The sequence below is a fragment of the Xenopus tropicalis genome, chromosome 7 (assembly GCF_000004195.4).
Source record: "Xenopus tropicalis strain Nigerian chromosome 7, UCB_Xtro_10.0, whole genome shotgun sequence".
Classification (NCBI taxonomy): Eukaryota; Metazoa; Chordata; class Amphibia; order Anura; family Pipidae; genus Xenopus; species Xenopus tropicalis.
The window spans coordinates 63270119-63295967 of NC_030683.2; the positions used below are offsets into that span (position 1 = coordinate 63270119).

A 25849-nucleotide genomic window follows, 5' to 3' on the forward strand; every position below is an offset into this window, starting at 1 on the left:
AGGTGAACCTGGCAGGGGTTTGTTCTGGGAGTTTGTTAGCAGTTGGAAATAGCCATTAAATGGTCCCTAAGATGTGTTATTATGTGCTGGGGGTTGCTGTGCTATCCACAGGGGAGGTGGAGGAGGCATATGGATTTACAGTAAGGCATATGTCTTAATATGACATAATATAATTCTTTCACATATCAATGATGGTTGATATCCCTGCATTGAGGACCAAGCATTTGGGTTTCTGCTGCACTACCACCATTGTGATAAAATTGGTGTGGTTAAAAAGGGGAGTGGTCAAAACTGGCTTCCATTAGCGGCCCTCCACCATGTATGCTAGAGAATTTCCAGCCCTCGGCACAGCAGAAGTTGGACAGAACTATATTATAGTGTATTGAGACAGGGCATGCAGTGGAGATGGATGGCTTTGGATGGTAATCAGCAGCAGGGAAAAGAGAAGTACAGGAGGGTGGTGGTAGGTTGACAACGGGTGATGAGCCATTGACTTGGAGCTTCCGTTGGACCATAGTACGCAAGTCTGACACTGCTGAGAATCACTCAGGCCCACTAGGTTTGGAGAAAAGAAAAAATACTAATTCTAAAGTTAGGGGAGTTAGGGAATACGATAAGCACCCATATGTAATGAAATGCCAAAGTCTGCCTAGCGTAGTAACTCATAGCAATAAATGAGAGGTCAGGGGATCAAAAAATTCTACATGCTATACATAATTAAGAGCTGTAGCTAACTTTGCACCTTTTATTACATAACCCTATACGTTTTGCAAATAAAACAAAACACTTCTAAAATTCATACATACAAATATATAAAATTCAAAAAATTACATAACTCCGCAGAAGCTTGTGTCAAGAAAATTAGAACAAGTAATGACTGAATTGGAGCAACCCAGCTGATACAGAGGATTGTGTTTTAATTACAGGGGACCTAAATTAATTTACAACAGGTTCAATAGTGTCTACAGGCCTCATGTCGTCTCCAAGGAAACCAGAAAGAATGGAGGATGCCTCTCCAGGCTTTGGGATACTGAGGACACTCCCACTCTTAGCTACTCCTCCAAACTGCTTTTGATCACGGAGAAGCAGGAAGAAGGGGGTGAAGCAGGAGAAAGAAAGCCTATAACAGGATTTACAGAGCGATCAAGTGACAGCTTGTACAGGCAGCAGAAGCAGGTATTCTTTTACTTACAGGCAACATTCGGCCAGTTGTGTAATGTGACAGTATGTTCTCTTAACACATTCGCCAGGCACCAAGTTCGTTACTGCAATCTCCCCCATCAGTATAAATGATATAAATGATATATTTTTTCTCCTTTAACTCTTTTCATGCCCTTTGTGTTGCATTGTCTTGCTTTCCCTTAGTATTTTAGCAAAATAAGAAAATTTTGATTCTTCTGTTGTTGGATTTCAAAATCCAGCAAGCACAATATTCTATATGTGGAGCACAATAGCTGAGAGTGGAAACCGAGCAGGGGAGAGGGTTTAGGCAGGACTAAAGGGCAGACTGAATGCATAAATTATAGAGAATGGTGGGGGAGGCAGGAGCAAGGCAAATGTGTATTGCAGAATCTCACATCTCCCTTTTGTTTCTTATATATAACACTCTTTTTGTGCATGCCTGTGCCCAGGTCAGCCTGTCTGAACAGTAATCAACCTATTAACATAGAAAATAGGGAAAAGGGAGAATTAGTAAATGAACTGGGAATAGAGAGAGTGATATCATGGGAAATAAAGGAAAAAGTAAGGATGTTGCTGCTACAAGTTAGGGAAAGGTTATGTATGAACTGGGTGACATAGAGTTAGCATATGAATTGATGGAGATAAAATATCTGGGACCATATTTCTATTTTAAGCAAATTATTTAAATTTTTGAAAATGATTTCCTTTTTTCCTGTAATAATATAAGTCCTACCTAAGCTGTATAAATCTATATTAGTAGTAAAACAATCCTGTTGAGTTTAAATGTCCATTTAATTGAGTGATGGTGCTCCAAATTAAAGAAAGATCCTGTATCCAGAAAACACAGGTCCCAAGTATTTTACAGAACAGATTCTATACCTGTAACTAAGAAAGAGATGGTGTGTTAATTGAGAAAGAGGAGATGTATTAATTGGTTGAGGCATTATACATAAATTTAGAAAGATAATTTTTATATATAGGGAATCCAGACAGTGATGCAAATCAAGGTAATTCCCAGGTAGTAATGCAGTCTTAATTAAACCATGCTCAACCATAACATAATTGTATGGAGCTAGTTTGACTTTCACACCTTGATATGGTCCCCATTGCCTCCATCGAATCAGGCCAATTTGGTCTAGAACACAGACATTTGTTTGGTATCCTTGCTCCATTGGGGGGAGGGGGGGGGGGATTTTGAAGCAGTAGTTGGCCTTTAAACAAGGAATTCCATCCAACAATGTTTTCACCCCCAGAGATGTGAGCAAACACTTGCTAGGGGCATTTTCTTCAAAAAAAAACAGTATTGTTTCCCCCATCTGGAGTGTGGGATCTGTCAACCTGCACCACTCGTGGGGGTAAAAAGTTTTGACAAGTACCCTTTACTCTCTAAGGGGACTGTGTTTGTAAGAATTTGCAATCTCTAAATGGTAGTTCATCTTCATAACAACATTCTTATAAGGCTTTATGAGTTAAAAGATACATTTTTGCAATATTGAAAATAAAGTGTTTAGGAGATATTTACCTCACTAAGCATATCAGATTCCTGATATTGTTTATCATTCCTCCTAAGTGTGCCAGTGTCACCTGCAGGTTGGGCACAGCCAGCTTCAAGCACTGATGCACAAGTCCCTGCTCCTCTTCAATCATTGGACCGCATCAGTGCTTGAACTTGGCTGTGACCAACCTGCAAGTGATATTAGCCACATTGAGAAGGAATGAGAAATGGTGTCGGCTGTCCCCTGCTTTGCAGCAGGCTTCAGAAATGCTTATTGAGGTTAACTGTAAATTAGCAAGGTGAATATCTATTAAACCCTTTATTTTCATTAATGCATATATATTGCAAAAATGTTTCTTTTAGCACATAAAAGTGATAAATGAATTTTATTATGAAGGTTACCTCTTTAACTGAGAAATCATTATAAAAAAAAAATTCCTAGCTAAAGAGTTTTTGTTATGGATATATTTCCATTTGTACGTAGTTTGAAATTACTTTATTTATGTTCATACAAACACATTTTTATTGCTCAGCTAGTGCACAACTACGTTGCTCTTAATAATACTGTTACAATGACCACAGTTAGTTTTATGGATATGTTCTAGACGTAGTATTGGTTAATTTTAGAGATGCGCCAAATTGGTATTTTTTTTTGGCTTAATACCAAATTTTCTGCAACAGATTTGGCTAAATAACAAACTGAATCAGAATCCTAATTTCATATGCAAAATAGCTAAATACCTAGGAGGGAAATATGCACAGAAAAAAATAGCACTTTCCACTGTCAAGTGGTTTAAAGTCGGTTTGACCAGTTACTTGGATTTGGCTAAATTTAAATCTTGCAGAAAAAAGGCTTAGCTTTAGCCTAATCCTACACCAAATCCAGGATTTAGTGCATCCACAGTTAATTGCGCTAATGCTGGTTGGTGGTAAAGTGAAAAGCTTGCCAAGCATACAGTATATAACAAAGGTGCATAAACACTCTCATTTCTAGAACTAAATATAACTTGGCAAGCATGACAGTCTATCTGTGACTCGTAAGAACCATTTGGCAGCGCCCTTAGGCTCACAAATAGGGTTGTCCTGTCCAGGCCAGCCCAGAACCAGCAGACAGAACACCAGGTCAAGTTTATATTAGTAGGTATCAGTATTATCTTTTGATTTTCAGTAAAATGAATCATGATTTAATTCTAGCATTGCAACAAAATTTCATGAAATTATTCACCTTGACATGTGTTCATTCAGTTGGGCTCAAGTAAACTTGCATAAACGGCATGTGAAGTTCCAAATATAAATACACTTTTATTTTTTACACAGAGATACCTGATTCCATGTATTGCAAGGAAACCATGAGAATCTATTCCTGACTCATACAAATCATTTCCTCACCCCCTCAGTGTCAGGTAAGCCCTTCTACACTTTCTATTGTAAAGTGACGGATCCTGGGATTTGAAGTCCCTCTGTTTTCCAGAGAATTTGTGCACAACCCTTCAAGGATTTAATTCTCAGAATTCATCACTCGGACATGGGAGGGGTTGGATACGTGAGCCTAAGAGCATCCGTTGGCCCAGGAGATTTCTACCACAAATAATATATGGTGATTTTGAGCATTTTAAGTAATCACCCACTGAGAGATTAGTTGCCTTCGATAAATCTCTTCTCCCACAGGCGACATGTCTCTCTGAAATGCCTTTCCACTGGCAACAAAGGGAAGCGCTGGTGAAAAGGTCTGCGCATTGCTTCAGTTTTCTGAAGCCGCACAATGTTGCCTGCAGGAGGAAAAACCAGGCTTTGGAAAACCAACACAATACGTAGGCCTTTCCACTGGTGATTCTGTTTGTTGCCGGTGTCATCTGTCCACTGAGCTGAAAATTTCAATGGTCGCAAAACAAAACCAGAAAGGGAAGTTTGAGAGCAAACTTCATGTTGGATTGAAAAAACGTGAAGTCACTAAATAAAATCTGATCTGTTGTTGGCCCCGCCCACTTTTTCTAACCTTGGACCACATTATATAATAAAAACTACTGTGCAAATTTTGGGGACCCTGGTTTTAATACTGTCTGAATGGCAGCAATTTAAATTTCCCCACTCAAAGTCAACAAGTGACATCTGATTGGCGGTTGGTGGCTCCACTTTTTCTAACCTGGAACTGCAGTTTACCCAGTGACTAACTCTGCAAAGTTTAGGATCTTTAATAGTTAAAGAACGGCAGCAGTTTAAATTTAAACCAATAAAAGTAAATAGGTAAATTGTGCCCACTTTTTCTAACCTCGAGTTGAAGTCACCCAGTGCCAAACAGTGGGCACCCTGGCATAAATATTGTTATAATGGCAGCATTTTAAATTTAAACCAATAAAATTCAATGAATGAAATCTGATTGGCTGTTAGTGGCCCAACCCTCTGTTCCTAATTTTGAACTGCAGTCCCCCAGTGATCAACTTTGCAAAGTTTCACATAAAAATTGTGAGACTGACAGCATTTTCACTTCTACACTTTAAATGTGATTGGCTGTTGGTGGCTCCACCCACCTATTTCTAACTTTGAACGGCAAATACCCAGTGACTAACTTTGGAAAGTTTAACAACCTTGGAGTTAATACTTAAATAATGGCATTAGTTTAAATTTAAACCAATGAAAATTAATGGGTGAAAATGGATTGGCTGTTGATGGCTCCACCCACTTGTTCTAACCCTGAATACGTAGTCAGCCAGTGACTGACTGTGCAAAGTTTGGGAACCCTGACATAAATAGTGTGAGAAAGGCAGCATTTTAAATTTAAACCAAAAAAATTCTGAAGTCTGATTGACTGTTGTGGCCCCACCCACTTTTTAAAACCTAAAAATGCAGTCCCCTAATGACCCTTGTGTTAATACTGTGAAAATGGCAGCAGGTTGAATTTCCCCATTGAAAATCAATAGTTAAAATATGATTGGCTGTCGGTGGCTCCACCCACTTTTTCTAACTCTGAACCGCAGTTATCGCATCAAACCGATAAAATTTAATAGGTGAAATCTGATGTTGTTGGTGGCTCCACCCACTTTTCAAATTTAAAACTGCAGTCCCTTAGTGACCAACTGTGAAAAGTTTGCGGACCCTGGGAGAATGGCAGCAGGTTGAATTTCCCCATTGAAAGTCAATAGGTAAAATCTGATTGGCTGTTGGTGACTCCGCCCACTTTTTCTACCGGGGGAGTGGGATCGCTTAGAAAATCACAAGCAACCTGCTCCACAATTGGGCGAAGAAGTGTGGAGAGTTTGGGTGTTGTACCCCTAAAACCATAGGAGGAGTATTGTTTAGAAGTGGGGGGTGCTAGGAAGAAAAAAAAAGGAAGAATAAGATGAAGTTTCAACCCAACATAATGAATCAACCCTTATGCTATAGCATTTAAGGCTATGAAACAATGTGCTACATGTAGCTAGCTACTTTTTGTGGCTCTAAAACACCAGAAAATACCCTGCCATACACAATACAGAGAATTGTCTCTAATAAAACACATGAAGAGACAATTATCAGTATTGTCTATTTTGTAGTACAAGTAGCTGGCTACAAGTAACTTTGTGTGTCATTGCCCTAGAACAGTGCTGTCCAACTGGCAGCCCGCGGGCCGCCAGTTGTGTGGCCCCCCACCTGTCTGGCTGCTTTGATGGCTTACCTTTGTGTATTAGTACTGCCCCCCCTGCATGGTTAACACTTCAGATTCAGGCTGTAAACCCCCTGTATAGATTAAAAATGTAATCCACTGTGTTGTTCACACCTTTTAATCCCTGCATTATTCACCCCCTGCAGTGTTCACACCTCAGGTTCAGTCTGTAATCACCCACATTGTTCCCCTGTTCACACCTCAGACTGTAGGAGCAGTAGAAACCCACAAATAAACCCTGCACACTATAAAAAGAACATATACTGTGGTGGTACTGCAATTAAAAAGTTTTTTTAATATATAGTTATTGTGCAGAGTGTAGCAGCAGTGCCAGCATTGCGTCACTGTAGACTGCCTGTGTGTGCCATACTCTGCTTGCCCTATCCTGACTGTATGTGCCATACACACAGGCAGCATAGGACAGGCAGAGTATGGCACACACAGGCAGGGTAGGGTAGGCAGAGTATGGCAGGTTTTTGCTGTACTACCACCATTAATATTCTATGGTCATGCAATAACATGGGTGTGGTTTCAAGTGGGTGTGGTTTTAAAAAGGGGAGTGGTCAAAACTAGCTTCCATTATCGGCCCTCCACCATGGAGGCCGTAATAATTCCGGCCCTCGGTACCACAGAAGTTGGACAGCACTGCCCTAGAAGGTTCTTTCCAAGTTAAGTATAACTGCAACTGAAGAGGAAGTATAAAATATAAAGATAATGTCAAGGTTTATAATAGCTATTGTAAACATCATATTTCTATACAGTAACAAGGTTTTCACATTGTGAGAAACACATCTGCTATCCTCATACAGCTTATGTCAATAAAGATTAGATTCCCTTATTGGAGGGAAAATATTCCTATTGCATGTATATATGTAAATCTTTATTTATAAAGTGCTACTTATGTATGCAGCGCTGTAAAGTAGAATACATTAATACAAACCGGGGGTTATTAAGATAATAATAGATAAATACAAAGTATAACAATAAATACAAATAAATACAAGATACAGTTGCAATAAGTTAAAGGAGAAGGAAAGGTAAAAACTAAGTAAGCTTTATCAGAAAGGTCTATGTAAATACAGCCATAAGCACTCACAGAAACACTGCACTGAGTTCCCTGTCAAAAGATTAGTTGTGTCTGTTTTCCTCTGCCAGAGAAACGCTGCTCTTTGCTTTCTGCTCTTTCCTGCTCTTTCCTTTCAGCAGGAAACTAATTCATAGGGGCAGATTTATCAAAACACAAGTTTAAATCCCGAATGGGAAAAATTTGGCACAAAAATTTTTCGTACCGAACGATTGTAAACAGCGGCAAAACCGATCCGGTTTTTTCGAGCTAAAAATACAAATAAGTCGCGCAAACGTCGGAAAAGTCGTGCAAGCGTAGAAAAAGTCACAGAAAATACGATTGGACAGATCAAGCGAATGGTCAGATCGTTGGTGGATAAGTAAATGTGCCACATAGTCTAACTTAACTGAGCATGTTCACTTGGTCAGGGTGGCTGTGCAGGAGCGAGGCATGATGGGAACTTTCTTTACACAGCTCAGCATTTTTTCTTCCAGTTTGGCTTCTGATCATCTGAACGGGTGAAATATGGGGAGACTTAAGGGCACTATTGAGACAACTGAAGGTATGCCTGCAGCTTGAGATTAACTCTTTATTAGCCTTTCCTTCTCCTTTAAGAGTCAAAGACACAAGAGGATGGAGGTCCCTGCCCCGTAGAGCTTACAATCTATATGGGAGGGTAACTTACAGACACAAATAGGCAAATTTAAATGATATTTAGCTGACTTAAGTTATGGAGATCCAAATTATGGAAAGATCCCTTATCTGGAAAACCACAGGTCCAGAGCATTCTGGATAATAGGTCCCATACCTGTATGAAAAGGGGCATTGCATGGTAAATTAAAGCCCAGCTTCTCTGCCATCCACTAGTTGAATGTTTTGTCTGACACCTCAATGTGCTGCTCAGTAGTTCTATTATACTCTGTAATTTTGAAATCTAATTGGTCAAATGGGGAAGTCTGTTTTTGGAGTTACATAGTTTGTCCTTTTCCACAGTGCAATAGCACTTATTTGCACAAAAGTTTTTGTTAATTGTTATCTTTCCCCTTATATTTCTCCCACTGGAGAGGTGAGCTGATATAGCACACAGATAAATACTATCAACTAGCAATATGTCTATGAAGATTTTCATTCATCCAGGTCATGGTATATCTAGTATAAATAAATTTAAAGCAACTGGACTTGTTAAGTAATCATTGAAGACGTTTCACTACTCATCCGAGCAGCTTCTTCAGTTCAACTGACTGGTATGGGAAGTCCTCAGCATATATACTCTTCCACTAATCCAATCACAATGGCACTTTGTAACTCTTCAGAAAGGTGACATCTGAAACTCACAGAGGTGTGAATGCTGTGGATACCAAAGTATCATGCAACTCTTCAAAACAGGTGTTACTTGTTAGAGTTGCATGAATGGTGTGTGAAGAGTTCTGAAACTGCCGGGGTACAGATGTTAGAACAGCATTGTATGTAGCAGACAGATGGTATCAAAGTCCCCCGCCTCTGTTTAGGGATGGTTTCTCCACTTTGAAACACTCCTTTGAAAATAGCAACGTCCAAATTTTGGACAAAGAAGACCGCTGGTTTGAAAGAGGTGTAAAAGAGGCCATTCATGTCAAAGTGGAGAAACCATCCCTAAACAGAGGCGGGGGACTTCGTAGTTAAGCCTCCGGATTCTCAGTTGTTGGCAGGTCTTGCTGTTTGAGTACTAGGGATGCACTGAATCCAGGATTTGGTTTGGGATTCGGCCAAGATTTGGCTTTATTCGGCAGGATTCAGATTCGGCCAGAACCACACTCCTGGCTGAACCAAATCCGAATCCTTAAAATTACATAACACTTTGTAACATAAACACGAAAGTTAAAAATGTGTAGCCACGCGCTGCAAAAGTGGCATATGCAAATTAGGATTCAGATTCAGTTCACTATTTGTCCGAATCTTTTACAAAGGATTCGGGGTCCAGCCAAATCCAAAAAAAGTGGATTCTGCACTAGTACGAACAAGGGGAAAACTTTTCAGGCACTTAAAATCTCAGGTCATTCAGCTCAATTAACTGGGCATGAATGAATTACCAGTGGCATGGTAAAAAAAACAGCTTACTGCTCCAAACATTGGGTCTCATATGCAAAGCCCAAGGGTGCTGTGGGATTTGTGCAGCCTGTCCTTCGCATAATGTGCAAAGTGTAGTACAGTCAGTGCAAGGCAGCCCTGTACTTAATGATTTTCGTAAGCAGGCTTTAATTACAGGATTGCAATGTGTTTTGTGGCCATTTGTACTTTCTGACTTGCACATCTGAATGTACCCCTGCCAGCTAGTCTCTTATAAATTCGGTGCTGCCAAACACCTGTGTGCCTCCCTCCTCCAGCCCCTCATGAATGCAACGGTGCAAACTCAGGCATTGTAGTATCAAAGAGAGCTGCGGCAATTTAACTAGAATCAAAGGCAATGTGGAATCTGCAAAAAAATTACCTTCCACGTCATAAATGACACCTCAATTTTTCACTGCACGCTTTACCTATTGGTAGAATACTAAACTTAAATTAAAACAAAAACAATGAAATGTTTGTGTTCCCTTTTGGAGCATTTTATTACTTGTTTTTAGTTCTGTGCATGCACAGTACAGCGATTTGCTGTATATATAGTTTTCTGCTATATATTTGCATATATAGCAGAAAACTATATTGACTAGTATGTTAAATGAAGCTTTCTGTTTTGATTTAAGCCTGTCAAGTTGTATAATGCACATTGCACATTGTTTGAAGATGCCATGTGTAAGCTTTTGCTGCCATGTAAACAGCACATGCATCTTTTATAACTGCAGGAGTTCAAATTTGTTCTAGAATTTTCAGTAAACTAGAGGTTAATTTTATGACTGTTTTTTTAGCCTTATACTTCCTTCTTCTCAGAACTGTGATCTAGCAGAGTCTGCAGATGAATACAAAAAGAAGAGAATTTTACAGTACTTAACTTTACTGGATCACCAGGATAGAATACCAGCAGATAACTGGTGAGTGTATTTTACTTTATATATACTTTATTTAGTATTTGTACCAGGACAGGTAACTGTGCCCAAAATGGCTGTTCCGGGACCCCCACAACCCTAGACTTTACATATTTAGATTTTTATACATATTAACATTTATGTTTTAAAGAAAAAAAGAATTATGGCCGTGGCCACTGAGCAGGTGACCTGAGATTTAATGAAATATAAAGGTAGGATCTCAGTGAAACTCCATTCTGCTTATCACTAAGACTCTGGGGACTTGGGTGAAGTACTCACCTGGAAAGAAGTGGTTTCCCTCCAGCCCTTATTTCTTTTTTCTATTTATCTGCTATCATTTGGATCCATCACCAATTTGATATGGTACCCATGCTCTCACTTACTTACATGCAGTGATCCGGCTTAAAGGAGAACTAAAGCTTAACTAAAGAAATAGTCTAGAAATGTTGTACATTATGTTTTGGACTTCTGTACCAGCCCATGGCAACAACAACCCTTTAACAGGGATGATCTGTGCCTTCAAAGATGCCCCCAGTTGCCCCCATCTTCTTTTCTGCTGATTCCCTGCACCTGCTCTGTGCTATTATCAGTTACTGAGCTTAGGGACCAAAGCACAGTATACTGTATATATAGAATATAAATGTCACAATATAATGTTGATTAGTAATTTATTCAGATTCACATAACATGGCAGTTTAGATACCAATGCAGTTAGCATCCAAACCGACAACCATCATTTTCTGCTTAATAATTTGCAAGGACCCCTAAGCTTAGCTTCTCAGCAGCTGCTTAGAGCCCACTAAACATCTGCACTGTCCCGGACAGTTCTAACAGAATCCAAGATCAAGAGCTCATGTGACAACTGTAAAGACCTATATCATTGCATAGAGATGCTGGAACTTAGGGCTAGTGCAGTCAGTTTAGTATATAAAATATGGCATTTCTAGCCATATTCATTTTTAGGGTTTAGTAGTCCTTTAATGCTGGAAAATGCTTTAAGTAAAGCTAAGATAGTTTGCTTCTGATTCACAGGAAACACTTCTTCGCTACTTGGGGGCAACGAATCTCCTTGTCTGTCAGAGCCCTTAATAGTATGCTTATTTGAATGGTGAGTTGGATTTACCTAGTCAATAATTTTTCACAGACAGACAGACTATCTTTGTTTAAAAAAAAAAAATCATTCTGTTGACTTTAAAATGCTAACTGAGAAGTGTAATTCCTTTGAGAAGCAGAAGTAGTTAAAAAGATCTAATGGGAGCAGATGTTTATGCTGGCTTCACTTCTCTGAGTTGCTTTGCATTTCTCTATTCACAGCTTGAGAAGTGAATACAATGCCTCTTCCATAACAATGGGCTGCAGCTGTGGGACTGGTATTTTTTTAACTAAAAGGGTCAGTTCCCTCTTCTGTCCCATGATGGCCTTATCTATTACTGAATTTCCTAAAGGACACTGAGCTCTTGTTTGTGTATCTGTGCATTATGTATTATGTTTTTTGTCAGCTCTCATATATCTTTATCAGTTGTAATGTTATAATGCTTGTATTTCCAAGCACTGAGCTAATCAGCTTTAAGCTCCACCTGTCATTTAAACGCCTCCCAAAAAATATATTTACAGATGTTATTATGATTATTAAAGATTTTTTTTGCCCCAGTAGAACAAAATATCCCAGGTTCATTCATTTAGGCAGATTTGTTTAGATTACACTTATACATCTCAATTTTTTAATAAGCAGTATCACAGATTCTCAGTTGCTGTGAGGTCATGGTAGTGACTGAACTACTATAGGACATTTACGTTTTTGTTCTTGAGCTCTTCCAGTACTACTTTGCCTTCTGCTTGGGGTCACTTGTCCTGCTTAAATATAAAGATTTGTCCAAACTTCATTTTTAGCAGACTGAAACAAGTTATGTCCCTGTGTTTTACATTATCCATACTTTTTTCTATTTTTAACAAAATGCCCAGTCTTTGCTGATGAAAATCACCCCACCACTTGATGCTATATCACCATACTTCACTGTAATAAATGGAAATTGTTAGATTTGTGCCAAACAAACTTCTATCCTGATCCTATCTGACTACAATACCTTTACCTACATGAGAGCTGTGTAATTCCAGATCTGCTTTCACATATTAACGGCTCCATACAAGTTAGTGTTATGCTGAGTTCTTGTTATTATTGAACAATACTGAAAGTTTAATGTACTTTGCAAAATACAGATTTTTTACTGTGGTCTCTTTTTGGTCAAATAGAGCACTAACAGGATGTTAAGTAGTTTTGCAATGCACTGTATATCTGGGAAAGCATTATTATATGTTTTTGAAGATGTGTGATTTTAAGTGCATATTCTATGTCCTTGTGTACATGAATGCTTATTTGTGCATACCTGCATGTCTGAGCCCCGGGTATGAATAAGAAAAACTCAGAGGGTCGTGTGCACTATTGTGCACCTCTTGTGAAAATGCGCCCTTGCCCTCTCCACAGAGGGACCTATGCATGGCGGTGGGGGTTTCCGTGTCCTGGAAGTTTTCAAATAGCTTTAAATTTAAATGACAAGGAAAGGTAAATTCAATGGGGGGTGCCAATGTGTTAGACCCCCCGTGCACATTTCTAACCTTACACCACATGCCGGTGCTTCTGTGTGCTGAAAAGCACACCAACTCGGGGTACCTGTCCAGTTTTTACACTACTATGCATATGCGGTGTCATTGAATTTACTTGTTTTTTAAGTAAAAATCTTCTGACAATTTTGACTTCACTGCTGTTGTGCTGTTGTTATAAGATCTCCTCTACTTTTACTGGTTGCCTGGAGACCCTGAATTACACCATGAGTTTGTTTAATCCGCAGGGCAGGACAGTGGCTTAGGTAAGTAATTCTGCCTTGCAGTGCCTGGGTTCTGACTTTGATATCAACCTGAGCATTATCTGCATGGTGTGTCTATGTTCTCACCGAGAACAAAAAGCATAACGTTTATGTCAATAGAGATCTTATATTGCAAGCTCCACTGGGGCAAGGACTGATAACTATTATTATGCCAAACTTGTTTGGAGTTCCATTTGTTAAGGCAGAAGTAGAAGAGTTGTTGTTGATTGCATGCAGGGTGGTGCTTGGCCCATAATGGAGCTTAGTATATGAGAGGGTTGAAGATATTCTATGAACAGAGGATGTGTAATGAAAAATAACCCAAGGAATTTTAGAAGGAGGAAACACAGAGCTAGAGACTTGTCTTACGCTCTGTTTTTTGATGAGGAAGGAAAAGCACACTTCCTCATTCTCACTTTTTTTCTGCTATAATTAGAGAGTGCACAGATAACTGACGTATGGAGCATCTATTCAGTACTTAACTGTTTATGGTTGAGAAAGTTGTGTAGTATTTTAATTTTTCTAATTAAAAAAAAGATGTTAACCCAAAAATAAAAGTTTGCCCTGAAAATGTAATTCGAAGCAAACTTCACAATATTAATTCAATAAATCTTTTCAATGGTTTTTAAGTTATTTATAAATGTGATTGCAATTGGAACCAATATTTCTAAGTCCCTTGCTGGCCTGTCTCTTTAAACCAGGGATCCACAACCTTTTCTCTTGTGAGCCACACTCAAATGTAAAAAGTGTTGCATGAGGATGCAAAATTTGGTAGCCCCACGTGAACTACAGGGCTACAGGAGGCTTTGCTTAGGATAAATCTATGCTTCTAAAACTTCTCCTAGCTAGAAATTTAATAATGGCCACTGGTTGGAGATCACTGTTTTAGACAGTGTAGCAGACATCAAGTTTGCATGCTGCTCTATAGGTCTGTTAATAAGCTGGCTTCTGTTACATTGCATCAAAATTCAAAACAATCACTGAAGAAAATAGAAAGGGGCAGACAGATACTGGTGTCAATAGCACTTAAATTCTTGGTTTTCATTGTTTCACATTTTTATTTTTATTTACTTTTATTTTTGTTTAAATTATACTCAGGGATGCCATCGGGGGGGACTGGTGGGACAGTTGTCCCCTAGAAAGGGAAACAGCTTGACAGGGGCAAGCAGTTGTATAGGGTTAGAACTTAAGCGAACTCCAGTGACCCCCAGTGAACTGACTTATTTGCACAATAAGTATATGAACTACTTAATATATAGTAATGCCAGCTGTTTATATTGGGATCTATTTACTTAATTTTATGAGCTATCGTATCCATCTCACTCTCTACATGAACATTCCCTCAGCAGAATGACTACTTGTTTGGCCCCACAGCAATATTATGGCGAACAAGACATTTTCCATAAACATACATTGCAGCTGCTTATGAGGGGCGTGGCCAAAAATTTGCAACTACGCTATTGTGTTAATGAGAAGGCCCAAGACAAATAACTTGTACAGGGCCCCAAGATTTCTGATGACAGCCTTGATTGTACATGAAAATAATTTCCTCATTGAAATAATAAAAACAACAACTTAAAAAGGAAAAATAATTTTTTTTCTATTTAAAAGAATAACGACATAACATGTTGTTAGCATAAAAAGTTTCTTTTCTGTATATCTGTAACCTAAACATGCAGACAAATGCTGTACTGATCAGTTGAGGCATTTACCATATTCTTAGTTTATATAGCATCATGTAATGTTCTTACTGCTGCTCTTGCAGGATCTGCCAAGAGGAACTACCTTGCTTTCCTATTGCATTCAGCAACCCAAACAAACATAAAAGAAAAAAGAAAAAGGAACAAAAAGCGTTTTTGTACAAATTGACGCGTCATACCATTTGCTTTACAAGTGTAAATATTTTTTCATTATAAATCATCTTACAAAGTTAGGACTTGGCACGAAGGCCTGTAACAGAGCTAGACAGTGTATCAAAAGTGACAAATCTCTGAATTCTCCCCTTATCAGTATTATACTCATCATCCCTTAAGGATACTATAAAAATATTCATCCCTCCCAGAAGTAGTTTTCAGCTATAATTATATTAAAGCTGAGAATACCTTTTAAAAAATATACATTTTTAGTTGTACCTTTTGCTTTGGTACACATGGTGGCGCTGTAACACCAAGACCAGCATAGTTACAGCACACTCCAGTCTTTCACACAGCCTTTCAGAAACATGTAAAATGACATTTTTAAAAATGAAATAAGTACAGTACATTCAATCAAAACAGAAATGCCAAAACCATGAAAAGGTATCTGTAACATTTGAAGTGAGCCCTAAAACACCAAAATAGTATTTTCTTTCTTTCTGTTATGCGAAATAGACATTGATGTAAGAAACGTGCAGAGGCCCTCATAGAGATACATTTGAAAACAAGTGATTGTGCTTTATATGTAATATTTTAGGTAGTCTCTTTGGTTTCATTAGTTTTTAATGGGAGTGACAGCCAGTCAAGTGGATCCACCAGAATCTGTTTTGGGTTTTCTTTGGCCTTTTGAATTCTTCCGTTTAAAAACATTTTTCCTACACTTATCAATGCTTGAATGCCTAGAAGAGACACACACTGTTATTTAAATACATAGTAACATAGTAAGTTGGGTTGAAAAAGACATACGTCCATCACGTTCAACCATAATGCCTACATATAACCTGCCTAACAACTAGTTGATCCAGAGGAAGGCAAAAAACCCCATCTGAAGCCTCTCTAATTTGCCGCAGAGGGGAAAAAATTCCTTCCTGACTCCAAGATGGCAATCGGACCAGTCCCTGGATCAACTTGTACTAAGAGCTATCTCCCATAACCCTGTATTCCCTCACTTGCTAAGAATCCATCCAGCCCCTTCTTAAAGTTATATAATGTATCAGCCAGTACAACTGATTCGGGGAGGGAATTCCACAACTTCACAGCTCTCACAGTAAAAAATTCTTTCCGAATATTTAAACGGAACCTCCCTTCTTCTAAACGAAGTGGGTGCCCTCGTGTCCGTTGAAAGGACCTACTGGTAAATAAAGCATTAGAAAGGTTATTATATGATCCCCTTATATATTTATACATAGTTATCATGTCACCTCTTAAGCGCCTCTTCTCCAGTGTAAACAGACCCAACTTGGCCAGTCTTTCTTCATAACTGAGACTTTCCATACCCTTTACCAACTTAGTTGCCCTTCTCTGGACCCTCTCTAACTCAATCATGTCGCGTTTGAGCACTGGAGACAAGAAGTGGACAGCATATTCTAGATGGGGCCTTACCAGCGCTCTGTAAAGGGGAAGAATAACCCCCTCCTCCCGTGAATCTATGCCCCTTTTAATACAGCTCAATACCCTGTTTGCCCTTGCAGCTGCTTCCTGGCATTGCTTGCTAGAGCCAAGTTTATTATCTACAAGGACTCCAAGGTCCTTCTCCATTATGGATTTGCCTAGTGCAGTCCCATTAAGGGTATAAGTGGCTTGCATATTTTTACATCCCAGGTGCATGACCTTACATTTATCCACATTAAATCTCATCTGCCACTTAGCCGCCCAGATTGCCAATTGGTCAAGATCCTGCTGCAAGGATGCCACATCCTGGATAGAATTGACTGGTCTGCAGAGTTTTGTGTCATCTGCAAACACATGCCTTACTTATAATACCCTCCCCCAAGTCATTTATGAACAAATTAAAGAAAAGTGGACCCAGTACAGAACCCTGAGGGACCCCACTGAGAACCTTATTCCAAGTAGAGAATGTACCATTAACAACCACCCTCTGTACCCGATCCTGTAGCCAGTTTTCTATCCATGTGCAAATGACTTCACTAAGACCAATAGAAAGCAGTCGTTTGTGGGGAACGGTATCAAATGCTTTGGCAAAATCCAAATAGATTATATCTACTGCATCCCTACTGTCTAGCTTCTTACTCACCTCATCATAAAAAGCAATTAAATTGGTCTGACCTGTCCTTCATAAAGCCATGCTGATTACTGCTCATAATGGCATTCTCCAGTACATAATTTTGTATGTGATCCCTTAACAAGCTTTCAAATAACTTGCCCACCACGGATGTCAAACTTACAGGCCTATAATTGCCAGGCTGAGATCTTACTCCCTTTTTAAATATAGGAATGACATTCGCCTTCTTCCAATCCCTAGGTACCATACCTGATGAAAGTGAGTCTGAGAATATCAGAAACAAGGGCCACTGTAATTCTGACCCTAGCTCTCTCAGTACCCGAGGGTGTATCCCATCTGGCCCTGGTGCCTTGTTTACATTTATCTTGTGTAACCCTTTAAGCACCATATGCTGTGTCAACCACTGTGTAGTTGGAGCTGAGGCAAAAGTGCAGCTATTGGGAGGGACTTGGCACTCTGGCTCCTCTACTGTATACACAGAAGAAAAGAACTGGTTAAGCACATCTGCCTTTTCTGTATCCGCTGTAACCATATTGTTACTATAACTCAATGGGGCCACACCCTCAACCTGCATCTTTTTACTATTAATATACTTAAAAAACTTTTTGGGGTTAGTTTTGGCTTCTGCCGCAATGCACTCCTCTTTTTTTATCTTTGCCTTCCGGATTGCTGTTTTACAACACTTGTTATAGTGTGTATATTCATTAAACGCAGCTACTGTCCCCTCTGACTTATATTTCTAAAAAGCTTTCCTTTTTATCCCTTATCTCAAACTAAATCTGGGATTTGAAAAATCCCACCCAAATCTTTCCAGTTTGATGAAATAGACAAAAATAAAGTACAAAATAAAACAATGTGCATTATTTATTTTGGACACACATCACACAAAAAATGAAAGTAAGCATAATTCCTTGCACTTGTTTTAAGTTTGGATATTTTCAAACATATCATTACAATATTAGTCATCCTTTTAAACCTAACTGTTAGAAAGGTTTTATCAGGACTCTGAGTGAAAACATAAGTCTTAGCCTCTCATTGTAGATTTCCTTGTACAGACCTCAGAGTGGAAGCTGAATAGGAGCGGGATCTACATGCTGGAGCTTCTGAAGAATGCTAGAGATAATTTAAAAGCTGTCTGCAAGTATTTTCTTCAGTATTCTAACTTCTGTGGTGTGTTAACTACTATAACTTAATGGGGCCACACCCTCAACCTGCATCTTTTTACTATTAATATACTTAAAAAACTTTTGGGGGTTAGTCTTGGCCTCTGCCGCGATGCGCTCCTCATTTTCTATCTTTGCCTTTCGGATTGCTGTTTTACAACACTTGTTATAGTGTTTATATTCATTAAACGCAGCTACTGTCCCCTCTGACTTATGTTTCTTAAAAGCTTTCCTTTTTTTCCCTATTAACTTCTTTACCTCAGTGTTAAGCCACATAGGGTGATTCTTAACACTTCTACTTTTTCTTATTAATGGAATAAATTTAGAACAGTAATGATTTAATATCATTTTAAATGACAACCATTTCTGCTCTGTGTTTTTATCAGAAAACATAATGCCCCAATCAATGCCCTGAAGCGCTGCCCTTAAGGAGCTAAAATTTGCCTTCCTAAAATTCATTGTCTTTGTTGCCCCCGTGTAAATTGGTTTCCTGCACCAAACATCAAATGAAATAACATTATGACCACTATTTCCCAGGGGTTCAACCACTTGCACATTTGCTATACGTTCTGGGTCATTAGAGATCACTAGATCCAGTATAGCATGGTTCCTGGTTGGCTCCTCAACAACCTGTGACATAAAGTTGTCATGCAGCAAGTTAAACTTGTTCCCATTTACTGTCCTGGCAGTACTATGGCTCCAGTCAATATCAGGATAATTAAAATCCCCCATTATTATTACTTGCCCCAGACTAGCAGCCTTTTCTATTTGCAACAGGAGCCTCCTCACTTACATTTGGGGGTCTATAGCATACACCTACAATTAGTTTGGTAGATTCTTTACTATCTGTGAGAAGCTCAACCCATAAGGATTCAGCTCCCTCTGTTACCCCCATCTCTTCCTCTTTAATATTTGCTTTTAATTCTTGCTTAACGAACAGACACACCCCTCCTCCTTTTCTATTGCCCCTGTCCCTCCGAAAAAATGTTACAAAACACCGGCTTTATCAAAATATCAGTGTTGCTGTTTTAATTGTAATCATTTCACTACCCTATTCATTCTCCAGGTTACTCTGTTGTATTTCTACCCATGATTGGATATTTGTTATATGAACATGGTGCAGAACAACACCTTGCAGTGAAAGTAATGAGGTCCTCTCTATAATATCATTTGACTCACAGAGCTTGGCTTGGAACCTAGAAGTAAACTAATTTGATGAGTGTCAATCTTATTGCATAAAACCTTTTAATTGATTAAACTAAGTATGAAATTGTGTAAAGTTTTGTTGTGAGTGCCAGAATCATAACAGTGCCACTGAGATGTTTCTATATTCTTTAAATTTGCCACTGCTCCTTGGGTTGTCAACTGTCTGGTTTTCATGTAGGCTGTTCAGTTCAGAGTTCTTAAACCCAGAGAAAACTCTGCTGCTGAGGCTTTCAAAATACACAAATAACTTCCCACAATGTATTTGTCCTTTCCCTTGATGTCATCATCCTACCCCTATGTCGTTTCCCTGCTCCCTGATGTTTACCTCTACATATGATGATAAAAAAGTACAGGTATTTGTAACTGCATTACTAAAAATTGCCAATTTTGTACAGCTGAACTCACTACTCATCTCCCCTGTTGCAACATGCAACACTCTCTCTAATGTCTTTTTGACTAAGTGCTCAAAAATAATCTTTTTATGGTTGCTAAGGTAATTTGCACCCTAACAACCAGATAGTTGCTAAAATTCCAAACTGAAGAGTTGCTAAACAAAACGTAAAATAATTGAAAAAACTACAAATAATAAAAACTGAAGACCAATTGCAAATTGTCTCAGACTAATAACCTCTACATGATACTAAAAGTTAATTCCAAGGTGAACAACCCTTTTAAAAGTTCATTTAATGCTTATTAGGTAAAACATACCTTTTCCAGCAACGAATCAGGTTTCTTCCCATCTTTGCCTGTCTATTCAAGCATACATCTCTGGAATCTTTCAAGGTTAATCTGAAAAGAAACAGACAGCTAAATAATCAGATTAAAAAACTAGTGGCAATAAAGACAAACAGTTTGGAAACTATACAAAATTTGATACTAGAGCATCACAGGGTTTGCCCCTCTTGAAAAAGAAATTCATTCAGACAGATTTTCTCAGGTATTTTAATGTTGTACCTATCACCCCTATATTGTTTCCCCCATCAGAGACGTGGGCTAATAGAGGCCGTACTCCAGATGGGGGAAACAATCTTTTTTTTTTTTTTTTTTTTTTTTTAACTGCTCCTGCCAGTGCTTGGCTACCCACATTATTGAGGGCAGCCATGTTGTTGCATACGCATGCACATAATATGCGAGTGCCGCAACTCAATGGTGGGAATTCACAAAAGTTAAGATAGCCCTTTTTTGGAGTAAAAGTGGTGGAAAAACTGGTGGAAAACACTTTCTCCAGATTCACAAACAGAAATCCGCCTAAATTCTGACTCAATCGCCACTTTTCCGTTTTTGGTGAAAGAAAGACAGTTTACAGACACTTTTGTGAATTTGTTGTTTAAACGACATTAATACGACGTTTTAACGACATTTTTTCCCAACATTTTTCCCTGACATTTTCAAAATGGAGCAAAGCTCAGTGTAACTCTGTCAGATCAATTCTAAACTCTTTTGTTTTGTTTCCCCCAGTCTCCATTTCACACCTAATGTAGGGGCCCCATTGGGGGATCGTTAACATATTAATGGAGATTAGCAGACTCATTGTTAGGGGACAAGTCTCTGTCTAACCCTAGAACAATAGGGGCAAAAAGCCTCATTAACATTTTATAAACAAGTAAAACGCTGATGAAAAAAAAGTTTAATTTATATCTTATATATAAAAAGTTTTTACATCACATTTGCATTGTTATGCTAGTTTTAGCTTAATCAATGAGGCAATAATAACATTTTGAGTGAATATATTGTAAACATTTTTATTAAAAGGAAAAATAAAGCCTCCCAGGCAAATTTTTAGTTTTAGCATCAGTGCCTCCTCATTGATCACTTCACTGACATTTGCCCCATCTGTGCCCCCATAGCATGTCCAGAACTTCACAGCTTCTTAACAGCATTGCCCCCCCCACCTTTAGCTGTGCCCCCTCTTTTCCCAGCAGCCATCTTGGGGATCAGCAAACAGCACATACACACTGGCACCCAAACTGTGTTGGACTGGCCCAACAAGGCACTGGATAAAAACCCAGTGGGCTCTATTCACTGGGCTTGTTGGTGTGTGGGCCGGATTGCTGCTGACCAGTAATGAATAGGGACTAGAGAATAAGGTATTTAGACCCTTAAATCTTGTTACAGGAGTTGAATTACACAGAAATATAGAAAGCATTTGAAAGCCCAGATTGTCCTGAAAAAATGATATATATAGTTTCCCTGGGCAAACTAAAATTACCCCTCAGGAAATGCCCCCAAAAGACAAATGGCAAATGAAATGCAAAATCCTGCTGGTAAAATCCTTATCCCAAGGCTCATGTAGCTGTGGGACTGGGTTTGATGGCACCGACAGATTTACTAAGAGCTAAAGGAAAATTCATAAAAAAAAGTCAGAAAAATTACAAAATCTGAAAACTGTCTGTTAAAAAGACAAATTCACAAAAGTGAACTTTTATTTTGTCTCAATATCACCACTTTTGTGAATTCCCCCCAATGTGTGTGATGTTGTAGGGTGATTTACATTCACCGATCCTACGTCAGGTGCTTGCGCATAATAAGTGAGCAGGTGCTCCGCTTATTATGCCCATTTCCGCCCACACCGGGAGCTCCTTATTGGTGCTGGTAGTTTAGTGCTGGCGGAGGGAGTTTTTCTTTTTAAAAAAACTACTGTTTCCCCCAACTGGAGTGGGCTCTATTTGGCCGCTCCACTGTTGGAGGAATCAATATAGGAGTGATAGGTGCTATATAAAAAAAGTGCCCTGCCTCTTATGGCTGCAGTTACAAGTGAGATTTTCACACACTGAGGAATGCATACAGAGGGTGACTGAGCTGATCCATAAAGCTCCATTACTGGCCAAAACACTGATACAGTCTATCACAGTCTAGAAAGGACATCAGCTGATGTCAGTGCACCTTCTTCCTGTCCCATACTTCAGACGCAGTGTTTCCCCTCTGCAATCAGCCTTCTCAGCAATACTGATAGACTTTGTCCCTAGCCTAAAGATAAGGATGACGCAAGTGATAAATATTTCACAGGAAAACGACTATTACACTATACTTCACACAATATTAAATGATAACCGTATGATGGGAAATTCTTTAGAATATATTTTATAAATGGCAGGTGGCACCTGCAATAAAACTAAAGCCATAAAAAAGTGAAACAATAAATTCTCATTTAGCTGTTACAATATGACATAAAAAATCTGTATCTGAAACACAGTTCTACAAAAAAAAAGTTCAAAGGTAGACAACCTTTCTACCCAATTCACAAAGTTTTACAGCAATCCCAGGATTTTTGTGAAAAGCACGAAAATATGTTAATCTACACCACAATTGGGGCTGCAAAGGTAAAGAAGATTATAGCAATGCATTTAACTCCAGACACACTCCAAGGAATATCCATGATCTGAATAAACACGCACTTAATCCATACATCAGTTAAGACAATTACACCAATGTTTCCAAATTTCAGTGAGAGACCAGAGCAATTCAATATTGCTTAAATACTATAATCAGGGACAATTACTTCCCAACCCATCAAATCAAATTTGCGTGAGTCTTCACAATATGGATATTAAGTCGGTTGGAAAAAATACATCAACGCCTTGATACTTTATACAGCAACACATTGTTAAAGGAACAGTAACACCACCAACACCACTAAAAAAAACACCATCAAAGTGTTTTAAAGTAATTAAATTATAATGCACTGTTGTCCTGCACTGGCAAAAATGGTGTGTTTGTTTCAGGAACACTACAATAATTTATATGAATAAGCTGCTGTGTAGCCATGGGGGTAGCCATTCAAGCGTGAAAAAAGGAGAAAAGGCACAAGTTACATAGCAGATAACGGATAAAGCACCATTGTATTCTACAGAGTTTACCTGTTATCTGTCATGTTGCCTGTGCCTTTTCTCTTTTTGAATGGCTGTCCCATGGCTACACAGCAGGGTATTTATAAAAACTATAGTAGTCTTTCTGACACAACCTTTACCAGTGCAGGGCGGTAGTACAATATAGTTTAATTACTTTGATACATTTTAATTTTTTGGTGTTACTGTTCCTTTTATGTAACATATAAGAAGATTATTTTTAGTACACTGTATAGCTTCACAATCATACAGACCAGAACAGAAATCATGCTGGTTAAACTTTAAGATTTTAACTATTTTAGTGCAGACAGAGGGTGTTATCACTACAGCCATAAAACAAAATTTCCTGTTGTGGCATCTGTGATGTTATTGCTTAAATTATTTTAGTAAATATTGAAACAAATGTATAAAGATGTACTGGACTCCCCTGCTGTTGCTTCAAACCACTACAATATAATGCCTTTCACTATAACTGCTATTCAGATCACTATAATGCTGTCAGCCCAGGCAGGGAGATAATTCAACAAATTATCAGTTCTAACTGGCCCTTCCTGCTTCTTTTACTTATCCACAAGGTCTTAGGCTGATGCCACATACGGCGTAGGGCTGATTTTTTCGGCAAGCGGAAAAACGCTTGCCGAAAATTCAGCCCTACGCCTGCTACTTGTGCCTGCACCCGAATGCAAAGTCTCGCGTTTTTGTGCGTATATCGGCTACATGTGCCTGCACCCGAGCGTATCTCATTCATTCGGGTGCAGGCACAAGTAGCAGGCGTAGGGCTGAATTTTCAGCCCTACGCCGCATGTGGCATCAGCCTTATATTTCCACCAATGATATGCCTTATTTGGTCTCATTATGAGTATAAGTAAACTCCAAATTTGTAAATGTCAAGTGTATTTACTTATATTTATCAGTATTGAATCTTATCTGCCACTTAAACACCCATATTGCCAGTTTATCAAGATTCCCCAGCAAGCATAACACATGCTAGATAGATTTAATTGTCCTTCTTCCAAGTCATTAATGGTATGATTTAAAAGAAACTGGTATGGTTCATCTCATAACTTTCATGTCAGAGGCACACTAAAATATACTGTTGCTTTTTAACTTACATGATTTCTGTAAATTTGCAGTATTCATATGGTATGTTAATTTTAAAAGACTTAATGTGTTTCTGGTGAATTTCGTTGATGGTTTGATGGCACTGGCACCTGGGGACTGCAAAGTACAGTTCTGTATCTGGAAAAAAAAAATAAAAGTGCAGAGAAATAGATCTATATTATAAGTAGCTTTAATGAACTGTTATTGTATAGAATAGCTCTTAGTATAAGTTGATCCAGGGACTGGTCCGATTGCCATCTTGGAGTCAGGAAGGAATTTTTTCCCCTCTGCGGCAAATTAGAGAGGCTTCAGATGGGGTTTTTTGCCTTCCTCTGGATCAACTAGTAGTTAGGCAGGTTATATACAGGCATTATGGTTGAACGTGATGGACGTATGTCTTTTTTCAACCCAACTTACTATGTTACTATGTATGTAGAAATCGCACCATTTCATATTTGCATTAAGATATGGGTGACTGACATATTGCTTTCTTTAGCATAAACATTTATCCACCAACTCATTTTCATAATGGAATAGTTTGCTTCTATTAGGAGAAAATGCTTTTGTATGAACTTTTGGTGGCTATTATCACTGCATTTTCAGTCGCAAAAAGTTCATACAGTTCTAGTTCTTTTGTTTTTTTGTGAAATCAGTGGATGGTGGTCATGGGAGAAATACATGCTTTTGTTCTTTTTGATTGGCAGACCTACCCAATGTGTCACTCAGCCCTATTTCAAAGTAACAGAATTTCCACTTTAGCAGCTAAACCTGTTTATTTTTTATATATAACCCTAATCATGTTAGGATATTGCTTAATAAACCACACCTGTGTGGCAGTATCTGTGTTCCGTAAACATGTAAAACTTAATCAAACAGTTTTTCTTGGCAGTCACTTCTGCTAGCGTGCCTTAAAAGTCAGAACACAGGTTTACACAGCTAAATCATAAAAACAATTTTGACATTTTCGGGATTAAATTATATTTATCAGTGCTTCAGTATCAATAATGCATTTGCTGAAAAACTTTTTAATGATGATGCCTTTTTCCTATAGCGCAGTTAGTAAGAGATGATTTTATCAGAGAGGCAGTAGAGTTTAGAGACTAGCATTCATTGTGTAGCTTACCTGCTTGTTGAAGAACAGAGATTACACACAGGAGGGAGGAAAGCACTAGACAAGCGGAAAGTTTCATACTGAATTTTCAATGTGCTCTGCAGAAATGTAAAGTGTACTAACATGCTTGTTTTTATTGTGAAATTACTTCCTGCCCTCCTACAAGAAGGTGGGGCAGAACAAGTCATTACAGGCAGCAAATAAATTCCTGGATTTGTATATGGGTAGGTGTATTTTAGCACTG

At 38.6% G+C, this 25849-nt stretch overlaps 2 protein-coding genes across 5 annotated transcripts in view; one reads left to right on the forward strand and one right to left on the reverse strand.

The window, feature by feature from the left end:
• Positions 1-936: 936 nt before the first annotated feature.
• Positions 937-25849, forward strand: part of rassf4 (Ras association domain family member 4) — an 88773-nt gene continuing 63860 nt past the window's right edge. The window contains exons 1-4 of one of the 4 annotated variants that reach the window (XM_012965863.3): positions 941-1176; positions 3995-4080; positions 10288-10388; positions 11415-11490. The gene's annotated coding sequence lies outside the window, so the exon portion shown is untranslated. 4 annotated transcript variants of the gene reach the window in all.
• On the reverse strand, positions 14819-25723 carry LOC100491460 (growth-regulated alpha protein). Its single transcript, XM_002939554.5, has 4 exons — positions 25618-25723; positions 24506-24632; positions 20257-20337; positions 14819-15836 (listed from the first exon to the last, which is right to left on the reverse strand). Exons 1-4 carry the CDS (start codon positions 25682-25684, stop codon positions 15740-15742), a joined length of 372 nt encoding a protein of 123 aa, XP_002939600.1. The 5' UTR covers positions 25685-25723; the 3' UTR covers positions 14819-15739.